This window comes from Lepidochelys kempii, chromosome 6 (genome assembly GCF_965140285.1).
Source record: "Lepidochelys kempii isolate rLepKem1 chromosome 6, rLepKem1.hap1, whole genome shotgun sequence".
NCBI classification, from domain to species: domain Eukaryota; kingdom Metazoa; phylum Chordata; order Testudines; family Cheloniidae; genus Lepidochelys; species Lepidochelys kempii.
Window position 1 is genome coordinate 43,136,742 of NC_136385.1, and position 23,956 is coordinate 43,160,697.

At 39.6% G+C, this 23,956-nt stretch overlaps 1 protein-coding gene across 3 annotated transcripts in view; it reads left to right on the plus strand.

Moving 5' to 3' along the window:
* DCDC1 (doublecortin domain containing 1) overlaps positions 1 to 23,956 on the plus strand; it is a 420,018-nt gene that overhangs the window by 72,309 nt on the left and 323,753 nt on the right. For all 3 annotated transcript variants that reach the window (XM_073347762.2, XM_073347767.2, XM_073347768.1), the window contains exons 6-7: positions 5,188 to 5,393; positions 18,774 to 18,867. In XM_073347762.2, the coding sequence (XP_073203863.1) occupies positions 5,188 to 5,393; positions 18,774 to 18,867 (300 nt within the window). The remainder of the gene's footprint in view (positions 1 to 5,187; positions 5,394 to 18,773; positions 18,868 to 23,956) is intronic.

Consider the following 23,956-nt stretch of genomic DNA (forward strand, 5'->3'; position numbering starts at 1 on the left):
GGAGAAAACTTTACATAAAAATTAAGGAGGGAATTGTGTGACTTCTTAATAATCAAGGCCTTAAAGATGTCCATCTATCACCTTCAGTCTGACAGGCTTGTCGACTGCTTCAATAAAACATTGAAAGACACATAGGCGCTGACTTTCAAAAGTGCCGGGGGGTGCTTGACCCCCGGCTCTGCCCCAGGCCCCACGCCCGACTCCACCCCTTCCCCCAAGGCCCCACCCCCACCATGCCTCTTCCTGCCCCCGCTCCACCCTCACCCTGCCTCTTCCCACCCAGTTCCGCCCCTCCACTGAGAATGCCACATCCTCACTCCTCCCACCAGCCTCCTCTACACCGCAAAACAGCTATTCAGAGCAGACGTAAGGTGTGGGGAGGGAGGAAAAGGTGCTGATCCACGGGGCCCGTTGGCGGGCAGGAGACGCTGCGGGAGGGGGAAGTTCTGATGGGGGGCTGCCAGTGGATACTCAGCACCCACCATTTTTTCCCTGTGGGTGCTCCAGCCCCGGAGCACCCACGGAGTCAGCGCCTATGGAAAGACATACTCTGAAAATTTGTGGCCTCAGACCCCTGACCTTGGGAAAAAAGGAGCTTACCTGGTAGGCCCAGATCAACTGACAGTGTGTTGATACCTTTTCTTCTGTACCTTTTGCTACAGATTACAGAGTTTGGGCTATAGAGTGTGGGGTAGGAAGAGAATTTGATTCCAGCCGTGATCTCCTCTTCATCACTAGCTAAGGCAGTAGTTACCTCCACTTCCACTCAGCCAGACAATTTAAAAACATTTCAGAAACTTTTGTGTAGCATGGCAGACACTTTAGAAATCTCTGTGGAGGTAGTGCAGGAAAAATCACACAAGCTACTGGACATTTTTCACTCCTACATGCATGGAAGGCTTTACATGCCAATTAACAAGGGGATATTGGAACTGGCAGAATATTTATGGCATACTCTAGCATGTGTGGCACTTACCTGTAAAAAAGGCAGATAGGTATTATTACGTCCCTTCAAATGTGTTTGAATATTTTTACACCCAACTAGTTCTTGGTTCTCTAATAGCAATTGGAGTGCATGAAATGTCCAGATAGTGGAATCCCTTGAAAATGATGCCAAGAGATAAGGATCCAGAAAATATTAGGTTTATTTGGAAGGAAAAATTACTCATCATCATGTTTGGAGAGGCATATTGCAAATTACTAGGTGCTCCTGTCCAAATATAATTACCTTAATTGGGACAAGGTATCATAGTTTATTGTGAAACTCCCTCAAGAACATAAGGAGGAACTAAAGTTTGTTGTACCTGAGGGACATTTGGTAGCTCATACTTTGCTACAGGCTGTGTTAGGTGCCTCCAATATTGCAGCATGCTCAGTGGCCACCTTCATCACTATACATAGGGGCTTCTTGGCTAAAATCTTCAGAAATACTGAAGGAGACAACAACTGAGGACCTTCCATTTGAAGGTCATGATATGTTTTAGTGAAGGAACTGATGAAGCTCTACACTCTCTGAAAGATTTGACAGCTGGTCTCCATTCCTTGGGATTCTGCTTGCTAGCCCATAGGAGAAAATAGGCCTAGAAGAAAATTCACTCTAGACAAGAGACTTCCATGTATTGTTATAACCCACAACGATTATCAGAGCTACTAAGAAAGAAGCAGAAATTCCAATGCAGAAGGCCATTTGCCTCTTCCTTCACTACAGCATACCCTGCGTCCCTCACCTGGCAGCAAGTTTGATGCCATTGTTGAGAGCCAAAAGAATCTTTGGAAGAACTACACCCTCCTCCCCCACCCCCATTGGAAACCACCTTTTTTATTTTTAAAATGCAGGGAATCAAATGACCTCAAGCTGCTAGGTTTTAGCAATTATAAATGTGGGGTATTCCATTTAATTTCACTCCTTTCCTATCGCTTTTCTCTTCCCTTCTCCAGAGATCCTTCATACAAGATATAGTTAAAGTAAGAAATGGAAGAAGTGCCCCTGAAGTTCAGAGGAAGGGGTTTTTACTCTCATTATTTTCTAATTCTGAAGAAGGAAGAGATTCAACAGATCCATCCACCATTTCAAATTCAGGATGGTAACACTGGCCTCCATAATCCCTTTCGTAAATCCCAAAAGATTGGTTCACAGATCTCAGTCTGCAAGACATATAATTTTACATATTGATACATCTGGCACACAGCAATACCTCAGATTCCAAGAGGGAGTATCCCAGTCCCAATACAGAGTCCTGCCCTTTGGTCTTTCAGCAGCAACAAGGGTACTCTTCAAGTGCTTGGTAGTCATAGCAGCTTTGAGCTCACCTCGGGAGACAGGGGATCCAGGTATATCCATACCTCGACAATTGGCTTATTTGAGGAAGATCATTGTAGCAGGTGAATGATTCCATTCACATAATCTAACATCTTTTTACCACACTGAGCCCCAAGATCAACAAAGAAAAGTTAAGCACTGTTGCTGACTCAGAGAATAGCATTCACAGGGGCTCTATTAGATTCCACATCAGCAACAGTTTATATATTACAGGAGACATTTAAATTGATGGTACACCTCATCAATTAGTTGCAGGCTGTCCTACAGAGTTCTGTTCCATCTGAATTCTGTATTACTGAAGGACAGTTGGGCTTGCTCCATCCTTTTTGCCCTCAGTTGGAGGGAGCACAAGGGCATGCAGGGTGTGCCGCTAATGGACACTGCTAGCCAAAATAATCTGACCTTGCATGCACGGGGCTCATGTGAACCAGAAGCGGAATCCATGTAGATAATACATATCACAGAACCATAGTTACTGTTTTTTCTGAAAGACAGTGTACTCAGGTACTCCATTTGTAAAATGGGATGTAGGGTGGTCTACCTCTTTAAGGGCTAGAAGCCTGGAGCTGGCCAACTATGTTCAATTAGCCCTGCCTGCCACACCAGGGATGTGGTTTAATTAGTTAAATACCTATGAGGTTTAATGAGTAGAGCCAGCTGAGTGTGGAGGAGCTGATTCTCCTATGAAGAGAAGGAAGCTGCAGAAAAAGGGGACTGCTCAGTGAAAGAGAGATTACAAAAATTTGCTGGGAGTGAATAGGTGCCAGCAGGGAGCCCTGAGTCTTCAGGGGGAAAGCTCCAGGTAGGGAAGACTGAGAGATCCTCGGTGGGAGTATGCAGTTAGTGGAAATTGGAGAACTTTATGTGGGAATAATTTTGTTATTTTAATAGATCAAGCCCCAAGGAGGGGCATGGCTGAACCAGAAAGAATTTGTTGGTAGTCTGATTGGTTGGGAAGTGGCTGCCATTTGCAGGGAGGAATGACATTTGACTGTCTCCTAAGGTAGGAGTATGAGGTCTTATTCAATAATAAGGACTTTGAAGTCACAGAATTTCAGGGGAAGGTCTCCTCCTGCCTCCAACCCAGCACACCTTCCCCTAGGCTGAAGGGATGGGAGCCACTGTTGATGATTCATCTATGTCCTATCTGGAATTTTTGCTGCATGTCCACCCTGTAAGAGGCTGAGTGTAGTTGGCATTTATAAAGCTCCATGGGGCTGATGCATGCACAGTGCATTTGGCATGAAGGGGCTAGTGCTGTGGGGCTAGGGCCTACTCACAGCAGGTGGAGTGTTTGGAGATATAGCAGTAAGCCTCTAACAAGCTCAGTGCATGTACATGTGCTCATAACTTGGCCAAATCTGGATCAGTTTTCACAGTGAAAACAAAAGGCCCAAGACTATCCCACTTCCCAACATGAGTTGCTGTGTGTGCCTTAAGGATGGCTGTTTTATAAGTGGGAAAAACAGGAAATTAATGAGTTCTGCCAGAAATGTAAAGAACTTCCTAAAGGGAGGGAGGATATTAATGTGAGGCAGAAAATAGAAACTGCTCAGAACTGCCAAGACTTTAAAAAATGAAATTCACTTCTAGGCTGAGAACAAACATTCCAAAATGCCACCCATTGATCACCATTAGATTAGATGGTTTTATAGAGTCCGATCCTCAGTGGCTGTAAATCAGTGTAGCTCTATTGAAGTCAACAGAGTCAACCCCGTGTAAAGTGGCGGAGGATCTGACCCAAATTACAGAATTGGAGCAGTTGAATTTCTACAGACAGTTACCCACTGAGGATATTTATTTGGGAAACAGAGCCCCTGAATAAATGAGGATCTTTCCAGCTGCATTGTAAATAGCTATGTCTTTGAGGGGAAAAAAGGGAGTATGTCCTTCTAGAACTAATCCAGATTGCAGCAAGAAGCACTGCCAATTTATTATTGTAATTTTAATGAAAACAAACACATGCTAACATGCTCTATATATTCCATAATGGAATAAATCTAATGCGCATGATGTTAAAGATTTGTGAATTGAAACCCACTCTCCGAAAGAAAGAACAGTGGCATTCACTTAACATGTTATCCAGCACTAATAATGGCAATGTGATCCTTACATTTTCAAAGTGATATGTGGTGATTTAGTCACGCAGCTCCTATTAACATCAATGGGAATTAAATGGCCTAGTCCCTGAACTCTATTTTTGAAAATGTGTAGATGAGACTAAACTATTACTGACAAAAATAGTGTGTTTACTGACCTGGTTTTAATCTGTAGCAATGTATTCTCTACAATTTACTTTCCTGTATGGCAACTCCAGTAAGGGTTCAAGCTTTTGCATGTAGTTGCAAATATATTCTGTGCCGTGGCACTAGGTAGAGGTCATCCTTTTAAGCATGTAAGGAAATCAACTGTTAAGGAGGAAAAATAGCATCCTTTGTGGGATGCAATGTCAGATGTGGAACTCAAACATTGTACAAGTTAAGGAACAGGCTGAATTTTCCTGAAGCAGAATAGATGGGAAGCAATTTTTTTGTAGGTGAAAAGGTAAATACTCCTCTGATCGGTGATAGAAGCATGCTAAGGATGAATTTTAATTATGACTAAATTGTGGCATTACTCTTTCATACCCTGAACATCTGTTCCCTTCAGGAATGATGATTTATGCAGGCTATCAGTGGAGACAGCTTGCTACAGCTTATGTCATGGTTAGTGGGAAGAGTGTGGTAGTATTTCAGAAAATACCAGCATGTACATGGAGACAGGCCAGTGTGTATTATTAATATAATAGAGAAAGGGGAGCATGATGTGTCCATTTTTAATTTTGAAGCCAAATATGTACTTTACCTTTTCCCCCTCTTTTCTTCCAGACCATCTGTCATTAATGAAGAAAGTAACTTGGACGATGAATGGTCTGGTTCTTCCTACTGGAGCCAAGAGAAGGAAAACCAAGCCTGTCCTTTCCAACCGCATGAAGAAACTTACTGAGAAGTCCTCCCTGAGGTTTTTGGTATTTAAAAATTGCTCAGGGCAGGATGGCTATGAGATTATTGCAGCACAGGACCAAATCGAAAAGGTAAACTTTGTTTATTAAACAGCCCAAGTTTCCTGGAAAAAAAATTGGCCTCATTCTTCCATGTTAGTTATTCCTTATTCCAAATAATTGTTTGATTAGATTATAGATTTGGTTTAACATTTTAGAAAAAGTGTACGATATAGTTTGTCCTAAATTACTAAAATGGCATAATTATACAGTATCATACTCCTAAAACTACACTAAAAGCAAAAATCCTTTTCCTCAACTAGAGACTTTCTTGGCAATTTAATAGTTTCTAAGTTAATGTGGTCTCTTTATGTATGCTCTTATAACAACAAATACTTAAATAATCAGGCAAATCCATAAATGCATTGGTAGCTTTCAAGAGAGACAGTATCTATAAATCACACTGTCAGGATTTCCATCATTATTCCATGTTATCTTTTAAATAAGTCTGAAAAGGTAGATGCTATCTTTTCACAGTAATATAGCCCAATTCACCTCCTATTGAAGTCTCTGGAAAGATTGCCATTGTGCGCAGTGGGCATTAGATTGGGTGCCTGGAGCATTGACATTCCATCCTCTCTGATTTATGAATTCCTTTGAATTCCATTGGGTCCCATTTAAAAATAAAAAGACTGTAGGAAAGGTATAGCAAAAATTCAGGCACTTAAGGATTGTCTATATAAATATTTATTTTGTGGCAAGCTGGGGTCTGAATCTTCCTACACTAGCCTGCTGTGAACTAACTGTCTGTGTGGACCATGACTGATGCACATTAGCAATTCATTAATGTGCTTTGATCAAGTCCTCTTTGAAACAGGACCAATCAGAGTGCCTTAACAAACTGTTAACATGCAACAAGTACTTGTGGCACCTTAGAGACTAACAAATGTATTTGAGCATAAGCTGTCGTGAGCTACAGCTCACTTCATCAGATGCATTCAGTGGAAAATACAGTGGGGAGATTTATATACACAGAGAACATGAAACAATGGGTGTTACCATACACATTGTAATGAGAATGATCAGGTAAGGTGAGCTATTACCAGCAGGAGAGCGGGGGGGGGACCTTTTGTAGTGATAATCAAGGTGGGCCATTTCCAGCAGTTGACAAGAACATCTGTGGAACAGTGGGGGCGGGGGAATAAACATGGGGAAATAGTTTTACTTTGTGTAATGACACATCCACTCCCAGTCTTTATTCAAGCCTAAGTTAATTGTATCCAGTTTGCAAATTAATTCCAATTCAGCAGTCTCTCCTTGGAGTCTGTTTCTGAAGTTTTTTTGTTGAAGAATTGCCACTTTTAGGTCTGTAATCGAGTGACCAAAGAGATTGAAGATACAGACTAACACGGCTGCTACTCTGAAACCTGTTAACATGCAGGATCCACGCAGTCTGCAGCAGGCTAGTGCAGGGTAGATTTGCACACCAACTTGCTGCTAGCTAGTTGTTTGTGTAGACAAACCTTAAGATATTACCGACATAAGGACTATATAATTACCCAGCGAGAGAGAAACTAAACATCTTTCTTCTTTCTAAGTATGGATTATGGGGCATTAAAAATCTTCCCATATTGAGAAATGTATTACAGTTTTTACTACTATGAGCACTGATGCTAATTTACAAAAATAAATTGTACAAAACCTTGAACTTATATTTCTTACATAAAAATCATTCTGAGAAGCTGCCTTCCAGTCAGAAAGTTCAGGACTGGTTCAAGCAAATGAAGGCAGCTTGTGGACCTACAGGCAGGGCTGGACTAGCATGTTCAGGAAAGCAGGCCAAGCAATATGTTTTGACCAACCCATAAGATAGGTAATTTGCTAACGGGTGAATAAAATCGTCTGTCCCACCCACCAAGATATCTCTGTCCACACAACATTTCTGGTAAATTTAAACAGCATATTTCTCCTTTCTAAGTCAGGGATAAAAGATCACCCAGGCATTTTTGGTCATGCTATGTACAGTTATAGAGGAGAAAGGAGCTTCTGAGGGAATTCAATCTTTTGTACATGCATAATATTTGTTTGTTTAATTTGAACATAGTCATTCAGTTTTCTATTAAAAACATTTTTCAAAATGTAATTTAGTATGTCTCTGTTGCTTTTGTCCATCACTGTACTCTTTTTTTTCTTCTGTCTTTCATTTTCAGCATTTTGGTTTCTTCTCTTCTGATTGTCTCCTTCCCTTTCATTTTCTTCTTCACTCTTCTTCCTTCTCTTGTCATTTTATCTCCCCCCCCACCCCACAATTCACCCTCTTTTCTTCCTCATTCCAGTATTTCTCTGGTTCTTCACAGCTCTGCCAAAAACATCTTCTGTGACATTGGGCAATACAAATTTGTGCTACTATTCTCCATCTGTAAAATGGAGATGATACTACTCTACTTTACAGGATGTTATGAGCACAGATTCAGATAACATAGTGGTGAGCACCATAGAGAAGCCTAATAATAATACTGGGGACACTATTCAAACAATAGATCCATACCTTTATCTCCAAAAGATCTCCTACAGTGACTTCAGATACTTGTTGCACAGCAGGTGGGGATAGAATGGAACAGTACCTTGTAGGAGACCCCTTTAGGTGAAAATAACCATCCTCTCCTTCACAAAGAGCATAGCCACTTGAAAATAGCCTCATCTGCCTAGAACTGCAGTCTTGTCACCAACTTCTAGTCAAGAAAATGAGACTGTTGAAACACAATCAACAAGAACAGGTGTTTTTTCCCCTCTGTTGGCCGCAAGAAATCAACCATATTAAACAGGACTTATTCAGTGCCATTATGCTGTCTGAAGCCTGACTGAGTCACGTCTAAAAAGCCAGCAAGGTTCAGCTGTGCCAGAAGTTGGTCAACCTTTATCTTAATAATGCTCCCTTAAAAATTAAAAAGTTGAAGATGCTTAAAATGAGAAAATATTGTTAAATAATGGATAAACCTCTGAACACTTAGGGCCATATTAACTGCCTGGCTGCAAGACCTTGGTGGCATAGTTTTCCAGGAACTGGAAAACCAATATGTCAAGACATGTACAAACTGCTTGGACACTTCTGAAAAGGGTAAAAATGGTCTAACAGAGGGTGGAAAGAAGAAAGATTTTTATGTAAGAAATATAAGTACGAAGTAAAGTTCTGATCCATTTCTTCTTTCAGGCAAAAGTCTATTGGTGGGAGTCCTATAGATCCCTGATCAGAACTGAAAATTCCCTTTTTCTTGACACTTGGCCAGGGGAGGCCAGTGCTGGTGCATGCCACACTTGTACAACTCCTACTGTGGGCTGCTATATGTGCAGTCACATTGTATTCAGTGATTTGCACAGGTATAGCTGATTGGAACTGAGTAAACAATGCTGTTGATATAAAAGAAGGAATAGAATCCAGCTCCCTGTATGGCTAATGTGATTTTTAAAAAGCTATCAAAATGTACTTGTCTCTAAAATAAGCAAATAGGACTAAATACACAACAAGAATAATCGGAGCTAGAAGGTGCCGCAGTATATGGTCACTTTTCAGAATAGAACCACACTTAAAGCCATGAGGATATCCTGCTCCCATGGATGAGTCCACCTCTCACAGGACTTTCATTAGCCTTCACCCACCATGGGGAAATGGGTCCACCCCACAAATATCGGGTTGACCCCATCAGACATCTGCTGTGATCTTTGCCCAGGGATCTAGAACATTTCCTCCATCTTGCTCTCCAACCATGACACCAGTAGTGACCATCTCTTTTCTAATCTGATAGATGCTTATCAATAAGGAATGAGGGTGGAAATGTCACTGCTATTGGCTGTATTTCAGCTGTCCACAAGCCAGATCCATCAGATTGTGCAAAATCCTCCTATTTTCATTTATCCATTATGTGGACCTCCCGTAGAGGCACTGCTACCTTATAACAGCAAACCTACTGATCGGGCATGCCAAGTTGGCATTTTTAACTCATTCAGGGATTTACTGGGGTTTTTTTTTCTCTTATCTTCCCTCTGAACTGGACCAATGAAGTAAACAGCCTATCCAGGTACATTTCAAAATTAAAACAAACTGGAAATAAGGATATTTGGAAAATTAGCAAAAGGAAAGAAAATATTAAAGACATAACAAGCTGCAAAATGCAGAAAACATCTAAGTTATCAATAAGTATTTTTTCAAATATTTATATATCTATTAATTCATCTCTTAGATTTTTATATAATGACTTCTATTTGCAACAGAAAAATAATAATTCAGCCCCTTCAGCAATAACAGAGAAGATATATCAAGAATAAGGAAATGTCACCATTATTAAATAGCTGCTTTGTCTCTGTCTGCAAGAGCTGAATGCTACAAAAGGCCAGGGTGTACTTGCGAGATCTCAACTCGTCTCAATTCGTCATAATTGTTCAAATTGTGTGATTTGGTCATTTTGTGAAGAGGTCATTTTAGAATCTAAAAAGAGGATATTCTGAAGTTCAGAATAAAAAGTCGAGGACGGGCATGTGATTAGTGGCTTGTCAAGTGGCTAGGAATCATTCTGACTTCACAATTCTTTTGGAAAGTACTCTATTATTATTATTATTATTTTATTGTGTATTGTAGTAACACCTACATATCCTAATCAGTGTCCTGTTGTGCTAAGCACGGTAAGGACATATGATAAAATAGTCATGCCCTGTCTTAAAGAACTTGCCATCTAAAGTTCATAATTATCCTATAAAAGTAGCTGGTGCTGGAATTTACAACCAGTTTTACCAATTATAGTCTTTCAACATTCTTTCAATATGACTTTCAACATTCACTGTTGCCTATTTGAGATTCATCTAGGTAGCAAAATCCCCTGGAAAGTAAATCAACACTCTTTAAGAGGTCAGAGTTTGGACCTAAAAATTCATAACTGAAGGATTGTCCTCTTGGTAAAATGCATTTATTTTGTTGTTTGTCCAGCCAAATTTTAAAAACAAACAATGTGTGGGTAGGATCTAGATCAAAAAGAATTTTGACCTCTGGATGAGACCTAAGAAAGAGAATACAGGTTAACAATTCAGTTCAGACCTATGCTGATACCATTCTATGATGCTAAAGCATACGAACCATATTAATTTCAAGCTCCATTGAAAACACAGGAATAAAATGGTTATTAAGGGTGGAGGAGGGGGAATGTGAGTAGCAAAAGGGCTAAATCTGTCAGAGAAGCTTTTATATTTACTTTGGTTAATCTTTGATTAAAAAGTGTTATATTTATCTTCCCTCTTCACTTAAGAAACCTTTAGAGACTGTTATGGTATATTATTTTTCTGATTTGCTGATGCTTGAGGTAAATAGCAAATTTTCAACTTGATTTCTTTTTCAAGGATAAATTGATCCCATGTGATTGACTGCCTTTGCAAAACTGTCCTTGCAAGACGACATTCACATAATTCTCATTTATAATATGCAGACAAAACTGACAAATAGCAAAAAGTGAACTTTAATCTAGGTAGCTGAAAATATGTTACAGACATAACTCTAATTACTGCATCCCCCCTATCGTTCTAAATTCAAACTATCTTCACATCTATTGAATCTGAACACTCTGGTTCAGGCATCTGCCTTTCAGTCAGAGCTGTTTTCAAAGAGGCAGGAACTTCAGAGCCGTGGACTCCTCTAGAAGAAACAGCAGCAAAATGATTCAAAGTGCTCAGCTATGTAGAAGCACTGACATGGGCCCCTGATGAGAGAGACTGCAATTCTAGAGGTCACTCGAAGAGATGCTTTCATGCAGAATTCTTCAGTTCCAAGTGTGCAATTGGATGCAAAAAGCACTGCATTGGTTCCTGTGTGGGCCATGTGCCTCTGATATTCTCACCTTTTTTTAGCTTCTGCTGTGGTGTGAAAGCAGTCCTTCCCTGAGAGAGGCTATGTAACCAATCAGACAGCTTACTACAGGTCAACTGTGCTTATTAGGTTGCCTGGAGACTGGCTCTGCTGCAGGCCTTGCTTCCAGACACTGCAGACCCTGAATCTGTATGCAGTCACAGTGGTTCTCAAACTTTTGTATTGGTGATCCCTTTCACACAGCAAGCCTCTGAAACCCTCGCCCCCCAAATTAAAAATACTTTTTTTTTTTCATATTTAGCACTATTATACATGCTGGAGGCAAAGTGGGGTTGAGGGTGGTGGCTGACAGCTCGCCTGACAGAGACTATTACCTCCCATGTAATAACCTCATGACCCCCAGTTTGAGAACCCCTGTTATAGGACATATGCTGGACAAGTTTGCAATTGTTTTCTTATCAAAGGGCAACTTTCTGGAAATTCAGAACTCAGTAGCTTCTATGAGGTCTTAACTAAAGAATACATAAGATGTTTCTTTGACTTTAATGACTTATACAAACATTTAATTCTGTTTACCAAACTCAGGATGAAATCCCCGGAAGGCATTTTTTAAATATAGACTATATACTCAACTACTAAATCCCCTTTGCATCTCTCCAAACTTAAACTTGCCTTAGGCAGCAGCTAAGGAGTTTGGAGTACAATGTACTTGACAATCCTGGCTGGTGGTGCAGCCCATTCTGAACTGTTATCTTCCAGTCCATGTTACAGCAGTCATGAAGCTACTCTAACTTGCACTGGGGAATGAAAGAAGGAAAGAAAAAGCAAGGAAACACAAAGCTTTGTGGATTATGTGTTTTCGTTATTTCTTCCATTTCATTGTATTTGGCAGAGAAACATATGTTTACGTTTTGAGCTCAAAGGTATAATTTCCAGCTTGAGGAGGCATACCCATGCTAGCTCTAATCATTAGTATGGTAAAAATAGACCTGTCACTCGTGCTGCCATGGCTACACTATTTTTAGCGAGCTAGCTCAATCAGTGCTACCATGGGTATGTCTCCTAGAGCTGGAAATTATACCTTCAAGCTCGAAGTGTAGACATACACAAGTCTGGTGCATGATAACAGTTGCAGAATGTTTCTGCTCTTGGAGCAAGACATGTAGCTTACTGTTACAGTTGAACATGGAACTAATATAACTGGACAATTTTTTTTTTTACAATTTTTACCACAGTGGTAGAAAAAAAAAGTCATTATTTCAAGCCCTGGTTTTCTATATGGGCACTTTGAAAAAGGAATGTCACCTGGATGACCTGGAATGGGCATGATGGATGAATAATGTCTTCAGTATTTCCTCTTCTTGTTTCTTTTCAACAGTTCCATGAACAGTGAATTTCACCTGGTCAAAGTATTGCCATTTCTGTCATCTTTAAAGTAACTTGTGTGCTATTTTCTTTCAGAGAATGACATGTAATTTCACTGGCATCATTTCAGTGACCGTTTCAGCTTATGTCACACAATTCCTAGAGTGATTCACCTTTTTAGTGTTCATTAAATTTGTATTCACTGCACACTATTGCACAACTCCAGAACTATAGATAGTTCATATGCTTAAGTACTATGGTTACTGTACAGATTGGAGAAAAGGAACACTGGGTATTAAAACATGCATTCTTAATAAAGTATGTGTTGCATACTGATAATATTTAAAAGGACACTACAAAAGATTGTAATTTCTTAATGAATTGTCTTACCCATATGATGCTCAACACCTTACATTATTAAATCTTAAAAGATTTTTAATACTATACATTTGTTTTTTGCCATTTATACTATTTGTAAAGTTAAAAGTAACTAGTTTCTGGCATAGTGAGGGAGAGCAATTCCATAGAATTGTCTTCCGAATGCATGATGTTGGCTCAGTTGCTTGGAGAAATACCACTGTATTTTCAACAGGGCTTGGGAATTTGGGTATGACAAACCTGTTCCAGCATGATATACAAATCATGGATGGGATCTTTATAAAAGCTATGAGAAATGACTAGAAAACAGCAGGAAGATGCAGATATGCAGAGTAAGTATAGTTTAGGATTTGACCTTACATGCAGAAGCAATAGTGCGTGAGTCTCAGTTAAAATGGTATGTAAAGGAACCAAACTTTTAGGCCTTGTTTGATTAATAGGCTTATAAATACCATTCTTACAAATCCAGGACACTTTAAATACATTGGAATAGATCCTTAGGTCAAGCCAAGATATGCTTCGTACAGGACCTAAAGGAAGGTGACTGAATTGAAGACACTGCCACAAATGGTATTTCTTCACCTTTCTTTCCTCTAATCCTGTGGGCATGTTCAGCCTCCAACAAAACTTAAATTAGCCCCAGGATTGCTCAGGAATTCTGAACATGTCTTTTTTGCCCTCTGTGCATTGCTGGAGGAGCACAAAATCCTTGGAGCATGGCCAAGGTCATTGGTAGAACCTATCTAGCATTAAACAAAGATGAACAAGATTTATGACAGCCAAGATCTTTGATGTAGTAGCAGCTGGTATCTTGAAGACCAGGAGTTCCATGAGAACTCCTTTAGGTTACACATTTCAAAGAAAAGCACAGTTTCCATCTGTCAATAGCTACTATTTTGTAGGCAGGCAATAAGGTTCAGACAGTCAAGATCTTGTTGATACTAAATGCCTTGATTAGCCTATCACACTTTCAGACAACATTCAGAAAAGTTTGTGAAAATGAGAAAAATTTGGAGACATTTTTAATATTCAGTTCTCAGATCTTTAGGTCAAACAAATCTGGAGCATTCTAGTAATGGTTTAGATGCTGTGATTTTTGGAAACAATAGTGACATGTGATGAGGCAGATAGGCCCCCATACTGGCAATGAGAGGTTTAATGAAAGCCTTTGGATCCAATTTATCCCTCCTTTCTATACATGCAGCAGACGTGAGGCATGGATAGGGGAGCTAAAAGGAGAAGATCTAGCCCAGTCTAGGAAGAACAGCAGAGTGCTGTTTCTCCTGATGTGAGAGAAGTCTGGCTGAAGCCCAGAGACTAAGCTAGTTTGCTGGTTGGATGATCCTCCTGCTCTAAGGGGTGGCCCAACCGTAGGTAACTGGCTGACATATGGACTGTTGAAGACAAGACCTGAATAAAAGGGTGGGGTCCTACAGAAGGTCATCGGACAATCCTGTGTTTTTTGTTTCTAATTTCATTTGGATTGTAACACTCTAGAAGGGGTAGGACTTATATGTATCTTGGCCAGAGGGCTAAAGTGCCACTACCACTCAAGAGGCAGCAAACTACCAGTGGAGAGCCAAGGCTGGGCAAGTTGTGATGTGATAAGGCCATGAGAGGGCACTGCAGAGATAACAAGAAAAAACAAAATGAAAATAAATCTAAGAATTGGTCGTCTTCACAAAGCGGAATCTGGTTTAATAAAAATCTTTCTAGCTGATTATAGACTTTCTTCTTGGAATCCATGTCAGTATCCATAAAAAGCCACATACATGATGATGAAGCTGCTGATTCCAAGAACCGTTCCTGAAACACATGAAACTCTTAATTGCACATGATTTTTGCTTTTAGGACAAAGGAAGGCTTTTATCTGAAGGTTCAAGGATAAGAAATTGCCATTGTATATCTTTCAGAACTCATCATAAGCAAGGTGTCTTGTGCAGTGAACCACTTTCTAGTCCTGTAATAATTAATTGAAATTCAACTAAAAAATGCCTGTCTGGGATTTTAAACTCCACAACGAAATAAACAGTTTGTCACAAATTATTACTGAAGATGCAGTCTGATTGTTAGGCTCCAACCTGGGTCTGGGTGTTTTGGTTAGAGCCAGGGTTTATTTCTCCTGTCCCAGCGTCACTCAGCATTCTCTCTCAGAAGAAGCAGACAAGCCTTCTTATCTTACCTAGTGGGGTCTGATTGGCCACTGCCTCTCTATCCGCTGGAGGATCATAGATTGCAAGGCCAGAGTGGACCGTTGTGATAACCTACTCTTACCTTCTATATAACACAGACTATAGAACTTCCCCAGAATAATTACTTTTTGGACTAGAACTTATCTTTAAAAAAATCCAATCTTGATTTTAAAAATTGCCAGTAATGGAGAATCCATCACAAGCTTGGGTAAATTATTCCAATGGTTAATTACCCTCATTGTTAAAAATATACATTTTATTTCCATTCTGAATTTGGCTAGCTTCAACTTCTAACCATTAAATTTTGTTATACTTTTTGCCTTGTAGACTGAAGAGTCCATTATCAAATATTTGTTCCCCATGTAGGTACTTACAGAGTGCAATCAAGTCACCCCTCAGCCTTCCTTTTGTTAAGCTAAATAGATAGACTTAAGAAATTCAATCACTATAAGGCATGTTTTCCACTCCTTTAATCATTCTCATGGCTCTTCTATGAACCCATTCCACTTTATAAGCATCCTCCTTGGTTTGTGGACACCAGAACTGGACACAGTATTCCAGCAGTGGTCACACTATTGCCAAATAGAGAGGTAATATAACCTCTCTCCTCCTAGTCAAGTTTCCCATGTTTATGCATGCAAGGATTACTTTAGCCGTAGGCTTGTTGGTCCTGACAGTATGAGGCTTCTCTAGGCAGTGCTTGGACATCTAAATTGACTATCCGTCTTTCCTAGGCGATGCTTTTCCTTGTGTGGGTTTGTCAGTGTAGCAATGCCTCCGATGGGGGGCAAAGAAGGCCTGGTACACCCTGTCACAATATTCCATTGCTTCAGTATGAAATTATAGCAGGATGTTGAAAATGTAATAGGTATTTTACATAATCTAGACTGCTGCAATATTTTTATCTTGTTCACTTTTCTTTTAACATTATCAATTTATTTCCAATATATACAAAAACTAGAAAGAAATGGAAGGAATCACTGAATATTAATCACATAGAAGTATACACAAATGCTATAGTACAGCTTTGATTTTCTAAAGCTGACCTTTTTCTGAAACGGTCCCTCAATCTCTATTCATTTGAATTTAAAATATTCTTGATTACGTGCAACCTAATTGTCCAGACTTCCCCAGGGTCTTCCAAAGCATTTGGATAATAGAGTTTGTACTGCAGTCACAGCTTCTACCTTTACTATCAGGACATTATATCCAAAGAGTAAACAATTTCCGAGTACTAATGACCTACATTAATTAACACAAAAACAACCTCTTTGTTCAGTTATGGATGGGAGATGAAATGAAACAATGGTTACATTTCTCGAGTTTAACATATATTGAGAGCTTTGAATTATGATTTTAGAAAGTATTAGAGGCAGGCCAGCCCCCACGGCTTCACTTCAGCAGCAAATACCACAGGGGTGTTTTCATCTCTGCTGGTGTGTCAAAACCCTTCCATCACCCAAAGGGAGCCATTTGCTTCAGTCACTTCAGTCTTCTTAAGATATTGCCACATTGTGTTTTACCTCTAGTGTGATCCAAGATCTCTGCCTACCCACCCAATGCTTTTACACAGGGCAAATATCTTTTGTGTAGCTTAGGTAACTAAGGAATGATAATATTTCCTTGCACTCTTTATTGAAATCGTGAGCTCTTTGTGGAAGAATGTCTTGTAATGTGTGTATGTACTGCACCTACCACTGACAGTATGTCTACACGGGGAAAAAAGCACTCTGGCTGGCCCAGGTCAGCTGATTCAGGCTTGTGGGGCTCGGGCTGCAGGGCTAAAAATTGCTGTGTAGATGTTGGGCACGAGCCTGAGCCCAAGCTCTGGGACCCTTCACCCACATGGTGTCCCAGAGCTCGGGCTCTAGCCCAAGGTCAAACTTCTACACAACGATTTGTCAGCCCTGGAGCCCGAGCCGGAATCAGCTGGCATAGGCCAACCACAGGTTTTAAATTGCAGTGTAGACATACTCAAAGAGGTCTCAGTCTTCTTTGGGGCCTCCTGGCCCTCAAGTAATACAAATGATTGATGATGATATCACAAATTGTTTTTTATGAAAGATAAAATATTTAGGGCCAGATCCTCAGTCCAGGTTAAGTCTCCTTTGCACCACTGGAATGATGTAAAGGTGACTTACAGCTGCCATAAAGGAGCAACTGATGATTCCCTTGACAAAAGGGGGAATTTCTGGTGCTGTAAAGCCTGCATAGCCAGCTTTATGCCATATGCTTTCCCTTCCATGTAGGGGGAGTTTTGAGATGGGTTGAGGACATGAGGGCCAAGAGAGGTGTCACCTGCATAAGTTAGAGCAATTGACAATAAGGGCTGCCTTCAGGATTGGGGGAGATGAAACGCTGAGGATCAAGCCCTTAGGTTTTCTTATGAACAGTAGTATCTTAATTATAAATTATCTTTAGGGCTGCAGGTTTGTCATTGTAAGGAAAAATGCCATCGACATGATAATTTTCCTGTTTGTCGGTGACTTGTGTCTATGTGAGTTTAATAAATTCATCCTGCAGCTGTGGCTCCTGTCCTGTGGGACTGGGCCCCAGCATTGTGACCTGGTGCACAGATTCACAGCGCTGCTCAGGTTTCGTTCAGCCACCCCTCTATCATGACAGGGTGGCGGCCAGTCCAAATTTCAGTGAGTGGCATTGTAACCTGGTGTGTGGGGTAGCATGCTGCTTGAGTTTACCCTGACCACCCTTCCATCAAGGGCGGTTGAGCCAAACCTGGACAGCGCTGTGACTTTGTGTGCCAGGTTGCAACTTCCAGAATAGCTGCAGAAGCTGCTGCTGTGGGGGTGAGTGCAGGGCAAGCTGGGAGCCAGGCCCAGCCCCTCAGGACAGGAGTCACTGCTGCAGGGTGAGAGTGGGTTGGGTTTGCTCTCCAACTCCCTTCCCTGCCCTCCAAGGCCTCTCCTCCTCACTGTGCCGAGAGTAAGGTTGCAGTGCCGGGGCAGAGTGTGGCATTGCAGGTGGTCGGTGCCCCCTTGGCAGGAGGAGGAGGAGGAGGCAGCAGCAGAGGAGGAAAAGGATGCTGGCCTATGAGGAATAGTTGAATTTCATTTGTCACAGCATTTTTTTTTTATCATAAATCATGGAGAGGTCACAGTAAATCTTGTAACTCATAACTTCTACTAAATTTACCATGACTGCTTTGTGATTTTTGATAAAAAATGCTGTGACAAATCTGAAGCCCTAATTACTTTGTCCTTTAAAACAGTTGTAATGATTGCTTTAGTTGACAGTCCTATCCAATATTTATTTAAAAGTATGCCTTTTTGTTATTTTTCAGTATTTCATCTTATTTCACATTTTGTGAAAATTATTTATCACACTAGATTTTTTTGAGGATTTCACCTTTTTTCCTGCATCGATAGAATTGGATTTTCTGAGAAACAATATAGAATGCTCAGTTTCTTTCTTGTTGTAAATTTGCATTCTACTGAATTTAGAGTCAGTACTAAGTAATGTGTACTTAGTCTGTCCATGTGTCTAGGTCAGTGAAAGAATCAGAGGTCCAACAGCTTTATACCATGAATTTACCACTGTGTTCAGGCTTTTATTTAATTCATATAAGTATGAGGTTTGTAAGTGATTAAGACTGGATCTGCAGTTTTTTATTGCATTAAATAGGATTTAGTCTTGAACCATCTTTAGTGAGACAGTTTTGTTTTTGTGAAGTTTTTAGATGCTTGCACAATAAGAATGAATCTTACTTCACCAGCAAAGCATCTGTACAACATTCATGGAGCAAAAATGGAAGATCTCAGCAGTGGTAAGTAGAAATAATACTCTAGAAAATAAATACATTGGTACAACCATTGCCATGATCTTTAGTATTTTGTTTTCATAATTTATTTTATGTTGTATCCAATTTATTTTACCCAGCCTTCCATTATTGATAGAGAATGATTGTGTCTGCTAACACCTTTGCTCTTTTTTTTTTTTTTGGTATTGTCAATTTCTAGGCCAGGAACTGTTCTAAAATATATTTGTAAAGTGTTACTAGTACCTACAGCACTGTGTGCTGAAGTGCAGTTTTACAATCTAGCTAGAGTCATAAACTTGTTCCTGCTTTCCTCCAGCTCCTGGGAGAAGTAAGTAACATGCACTAGTCCTCTATGATACAGTACTGTCAACATTGCCTCAAACACTTAAAAATAATGAGTTAGATCCCCAAAAACTTGAGATTGGCTTAAAAATAATGAAATTTTTAAAAATACATTTGGATTTTTTTATTCCTAATTCCTTTGCATGGGCACTCAGGAGAGTTCAAGACTGAGCCCTATATAAATAATATATTAATTATAAACAAAAACACAGTAAGAGAATGTGAAAGTTCCAGTTTTTAAAAGCGATGCTTGAAAAGGTGATTATTTACAAGCCAGAAAGAACTCAACTTGTCTTCATATTCCAAGATGGGATTGCAGGGCTAGCAGTTAGGAAAACCATATTTTTAATAGTGAACTAAGTATGTTTGATATGGAAGTGAGAAATAATAAATATATAACTGATGAGAATATTTACAGAGCCACTTTTATAGATTAGAACCTCATATGATTCTCACATTTATTAACGGTTAACTTGACAGCATTAAAATGGAGTGATAGGAAATAGTTTCTTCTGTGTACCCTCAGGGGTTCTTGGCATCAGCAAGGCAGTCTATACCTCATGCGGTCGCACAACTCCTCCTCTAACTACAAAGTTGTTTGTCCCTTGAATGAATCTGAACTGCTCAGGTCTACTCCCTAAACGGTTCTTGAAAATTCAGATTGTATAATATTTTTAAAAAAGAAGCTAGAATAACATAGGTAAAATCAAGTTGGGATTGCCTGATTTATGGCTGTTCATACAAACTTAATTCTGCCCCTTGTACATATACATTATGATTCAGTCTTTAATGACATGATCACATACTGTTTTGTCCACAGGATCCCTGCCCCACTTAGGGGTGCACAGTATGGACACACAAATGCTTGAGTTTGCAACCTAAATAATATTATTTTAATATAAAGTTTTGTAGTTTTTTTTTAAAGAAAAAAAGTAAAAACTAGTTCTTTTATGAGAAGCACTAACCACGCCCCAGTATGCTTCATCATAGTTTGAGTCAGCATTTTGTCACTGACTGCTTCTAGTTGAGATCAGGTCTAACTACATTAGCTGGCAGTAGCAATAGGCTATTATCTCAGAGTGGGTCTGGGAGGTGGCTGGTGCAGGAGGAGCCTGGCTTAGTCTTCTCTATTTCTGCCCTCAGGAGATACGGAGGAGGGGTTCCTGCCCCATTGTGGTGCTGCCAGAGGATGGCATTCGATCCTGGGGATATGTTATTCTTCCAGGACAAGGGAGCCCATCCACATTCTTTTTCCTCCAGCACTCCTCCGCTACAGCTACTCCACAAATTCCAGGTTTCCACAACAGCTTGTAGTGCTGCTGCTACTTTTGTAGTGGCATCAGTCCAACCTCAGACTATTCATGTTAAATTATTATTTTGCCATGCTGCCAAAATTTTCCTGAGGAACGCAAGCAAGAGATGGGAAGTGGTGATGATTTGAACAGTTTATATCAGACTAGATGATTATAATAGCCCTCTCTGTACTTAAAAATTATGAATCTCAGAAATGGAATTTTATGGGACAAAGAATAGCCCCAGGGCATTGCCCTTACCTGACTATCAAAGGTTTGCCGCAAATAATGCGGTGTTGAAGCTTCTCAAAGAAAAGGTTACAAGAATGTTTTATAGCAGAAAGTGTTAGGCAATCTAAATATATAGGGATTGCTACCAGCTTCCCTTTAATAACTGTATTATTTGACAAATAATATGTGAACATGTAATTAAATAGTCTTTTGCAATGCATACATATAAGGAGCATAAGCTAAGGTTGCATGTGCAAGCTGAACTCTGGCATTTTCTGACTTTTGAGTGAATTAACCTCTCAATGTTAATGTTCCGTTAACATACATTTTTTTTAATTTTATCTAAATGAGTTTCGTTTTGAGCATATCATCCTGGCTGCTGACAAATATGGTGACTTCACAGACAAATAATGGAAGTTATTAAACGATTTCTAATTCTGCATCTAATTATAATACAGTATTGATTTATAGTTATATTTAAAAGTCCATTTCCAAGCCCTTTTTTCTTCTGCCTGCCAAAGAAAATTCTGGTCTAACAAGTCATTTCATATGGGGAAAAGAAATGGTTCAAATATTTTAAAATTTGGATACTTTACTAGGCCAGAGGAGATGGCTTGGAGGTCTGGTGAAAAGTGTTTTGACACTTTAGTTCCTTGGTATTTTCCTGTAAAACTGGAACCTGTCCTTCCTTCAGTATTTTTATTGGCCCCCTACCAAAGCCCATTGAGGTCAACCGGAGTATTTCTGTTGACTTCTTTGGGCTTTGGTCTCTTAGTCATTTCCCTGGATTATGAGATAGTGGCTACCAAGGGCAACACAAAAGCATGCCTATGCCATGGGACAGCAACATATTGAAAACTCTAGAGTTATATATACAATATTATTATTATTTACGTTTTATTATATTTCAAAATATCATTAAAAGAACACAGAAAAATTCTAAAATATATTTTGTATCAAATTAATAATATTGTTCCATTTACATTGTTTGTGATGTGTGACTACATATCTGTAATACAATTCCAAAATAGATGTACAGTACAGGATACCTTATAGAAACTTAGTCCACAATATCAATGTAATCTTTCATTTTTCTTATTACTTTGTTTAGTATTTCATCTAAAATAATTACATTAAAAAGTTTGAGCAGCCTAAAGTCTGTAGAAACTTTTATGTTCTTAGCTTTTTCAGCACAAATAATGTTGACTTCTATGGGACACTGCTGGCTGAGGAAGAAGTCTCTTTTTAAGAGACATTGCGAACCTGCAGTGACCCTGGACAGCTTGTTAACTAATGCAGAGTAGCTTTGGATGGTATGGTAAAATGGAAATAGGGTTCTGCTGACTGTGCAAATATAAAAAAAAAAAAAGCTAGGACATACAACAACATTTACATTTAAAAATAAGACTATGGGCTCAATCCTCAATCCCTGTCAGCTGGAAAACTGACCTGAAGGTGCAGCTGAGGTTTGCCCCCCAAATTCCCTATACACAGAGATATTCTTGGGTGTGCAAAGCCAGTGTAGCCAGCTCCACACATCCCCAAGTCCCCTGCTCTGTGCAGAGGGTATGCCAGGAGCAGGGAGGGGAAGAATGAGCCAGAGCTCACACTGTTCTGGCAGATTTTTGGCTGGTGCAGCAGACACAAGAGGTGACACAGCCCTGGACCTAAGTTCCACCAGGGGCCATTTCAGGCCTTGGCTGGCCCCAGGTTTGGCAGTGCAGGAAAGTGGCTTAGAACCACTTTTTCCCTCTCCATCCTCAGCTGCAGTGTGTGTAAACTTGGCACAGTTGGGGATGGAGGATTACACTGTACCATGTCTAACAACATCAAGAGGTTGGCTGCTATTGTACCTAAGTACATTTCCTGCTATATAGTATGTTTTAAAAGGCTTGATACATATGAAATTAGGCTGCTAATTCAATGAAAGTCTACTGGACTCCATAGCTTTTTTGGGGGGGAGGGGAACTCTGCTTTCTACATTAGCTATGTGTTTGTTGAACTAATCATGATGTGATATCTTTTCTCAACAGTGAAATCTTTTGACCGTATCATTTTATCTCTTAAACTGCCATAGGTGATCTGCAAAAAGTTTAGTATTGGAGACTTGTATATTGGTGATGCATTGAAAAAATGACTGGGTCTGATTTTCTACTACTCAAAGTAGGTGGAAAATGTGACTAAATCGGAAAGGTAGCATTTTACTCACTTTCAAAATGTCTACAATGACATAGAGAATTAGGCCTATTTGGTATGACAATAAATTGTCAGCAGAATGTGTAATAATAAAAACTTATAATAGACAGCATCTGTACAAGACCTTATAAAGCTTTTTTTATAATATAGGTACCAGAAATATGTCACATTACATAGTTTTGAAAAATATTGTAATCTGACATCACATTTATAGCTGATACACCAGGCTGACCTCTAAGTGCTAGAATCTGAACTTTTTTTAGGCTCCCTCTCCCCCCCCCCTTTTTTTTTTAATTATGTATTTAAGAATACTGGAATCCACTTATACACATTACCAACAACAGTGCCACCTTTAGGAAAGGAAAATGAGAAAACTTCTATTGGATGAGTTAAATGCAGAGACTGCTGTTGACATTTTTTGAACTTTTAAAGGGTAGTTTTGACATTCTAAGAGCATTTTGGTTTGATGCATTTAAATGATAGTGAAAGAAAGAGAGAGAGAGAGAAAAAAAGAAAGAAAGCTTAATTTCTGGTAGTGTCTGCACTCTTGATTTATATTGTAACCTAAAATGCCTGGCAAACTTATTTTCTGGTATCTCAATATTATTGCTTTTTGAGGTTCACAGAGTTTTGATTAATCTCTGATGCTGGACTGCTTACCTTAGTTTGGCAGAACCTTATCTTACTGCTGTTGCTGTTCTCTGATTTTTCCAGGTAGTACTGTTTTGTGGGGTACATTGCTCCTGGAAAGACAATAATTTCACATAAAATGAGTCTTCTAAGAATACTATGTAGTCTAGGAGAGCTCAACAGGGAAAACTGCATAACTAATGACAGGTTTCAGAGTAGCAGCCATGTTAGTCTGTATTCGCAAAAAGAAAAGGAGTACTTGTGGCACCTTAGAGACTAACAAATTTATTTGAGCATAAGCTTTCGTGAGCTACAGCTCACTTCATCGGATGCGTTCATGCTCACAAAAGCTTATGCTCAAATAAAGTTGTTAGTCTCTAAGGTGCCACAAGTCCTCCTTTTCT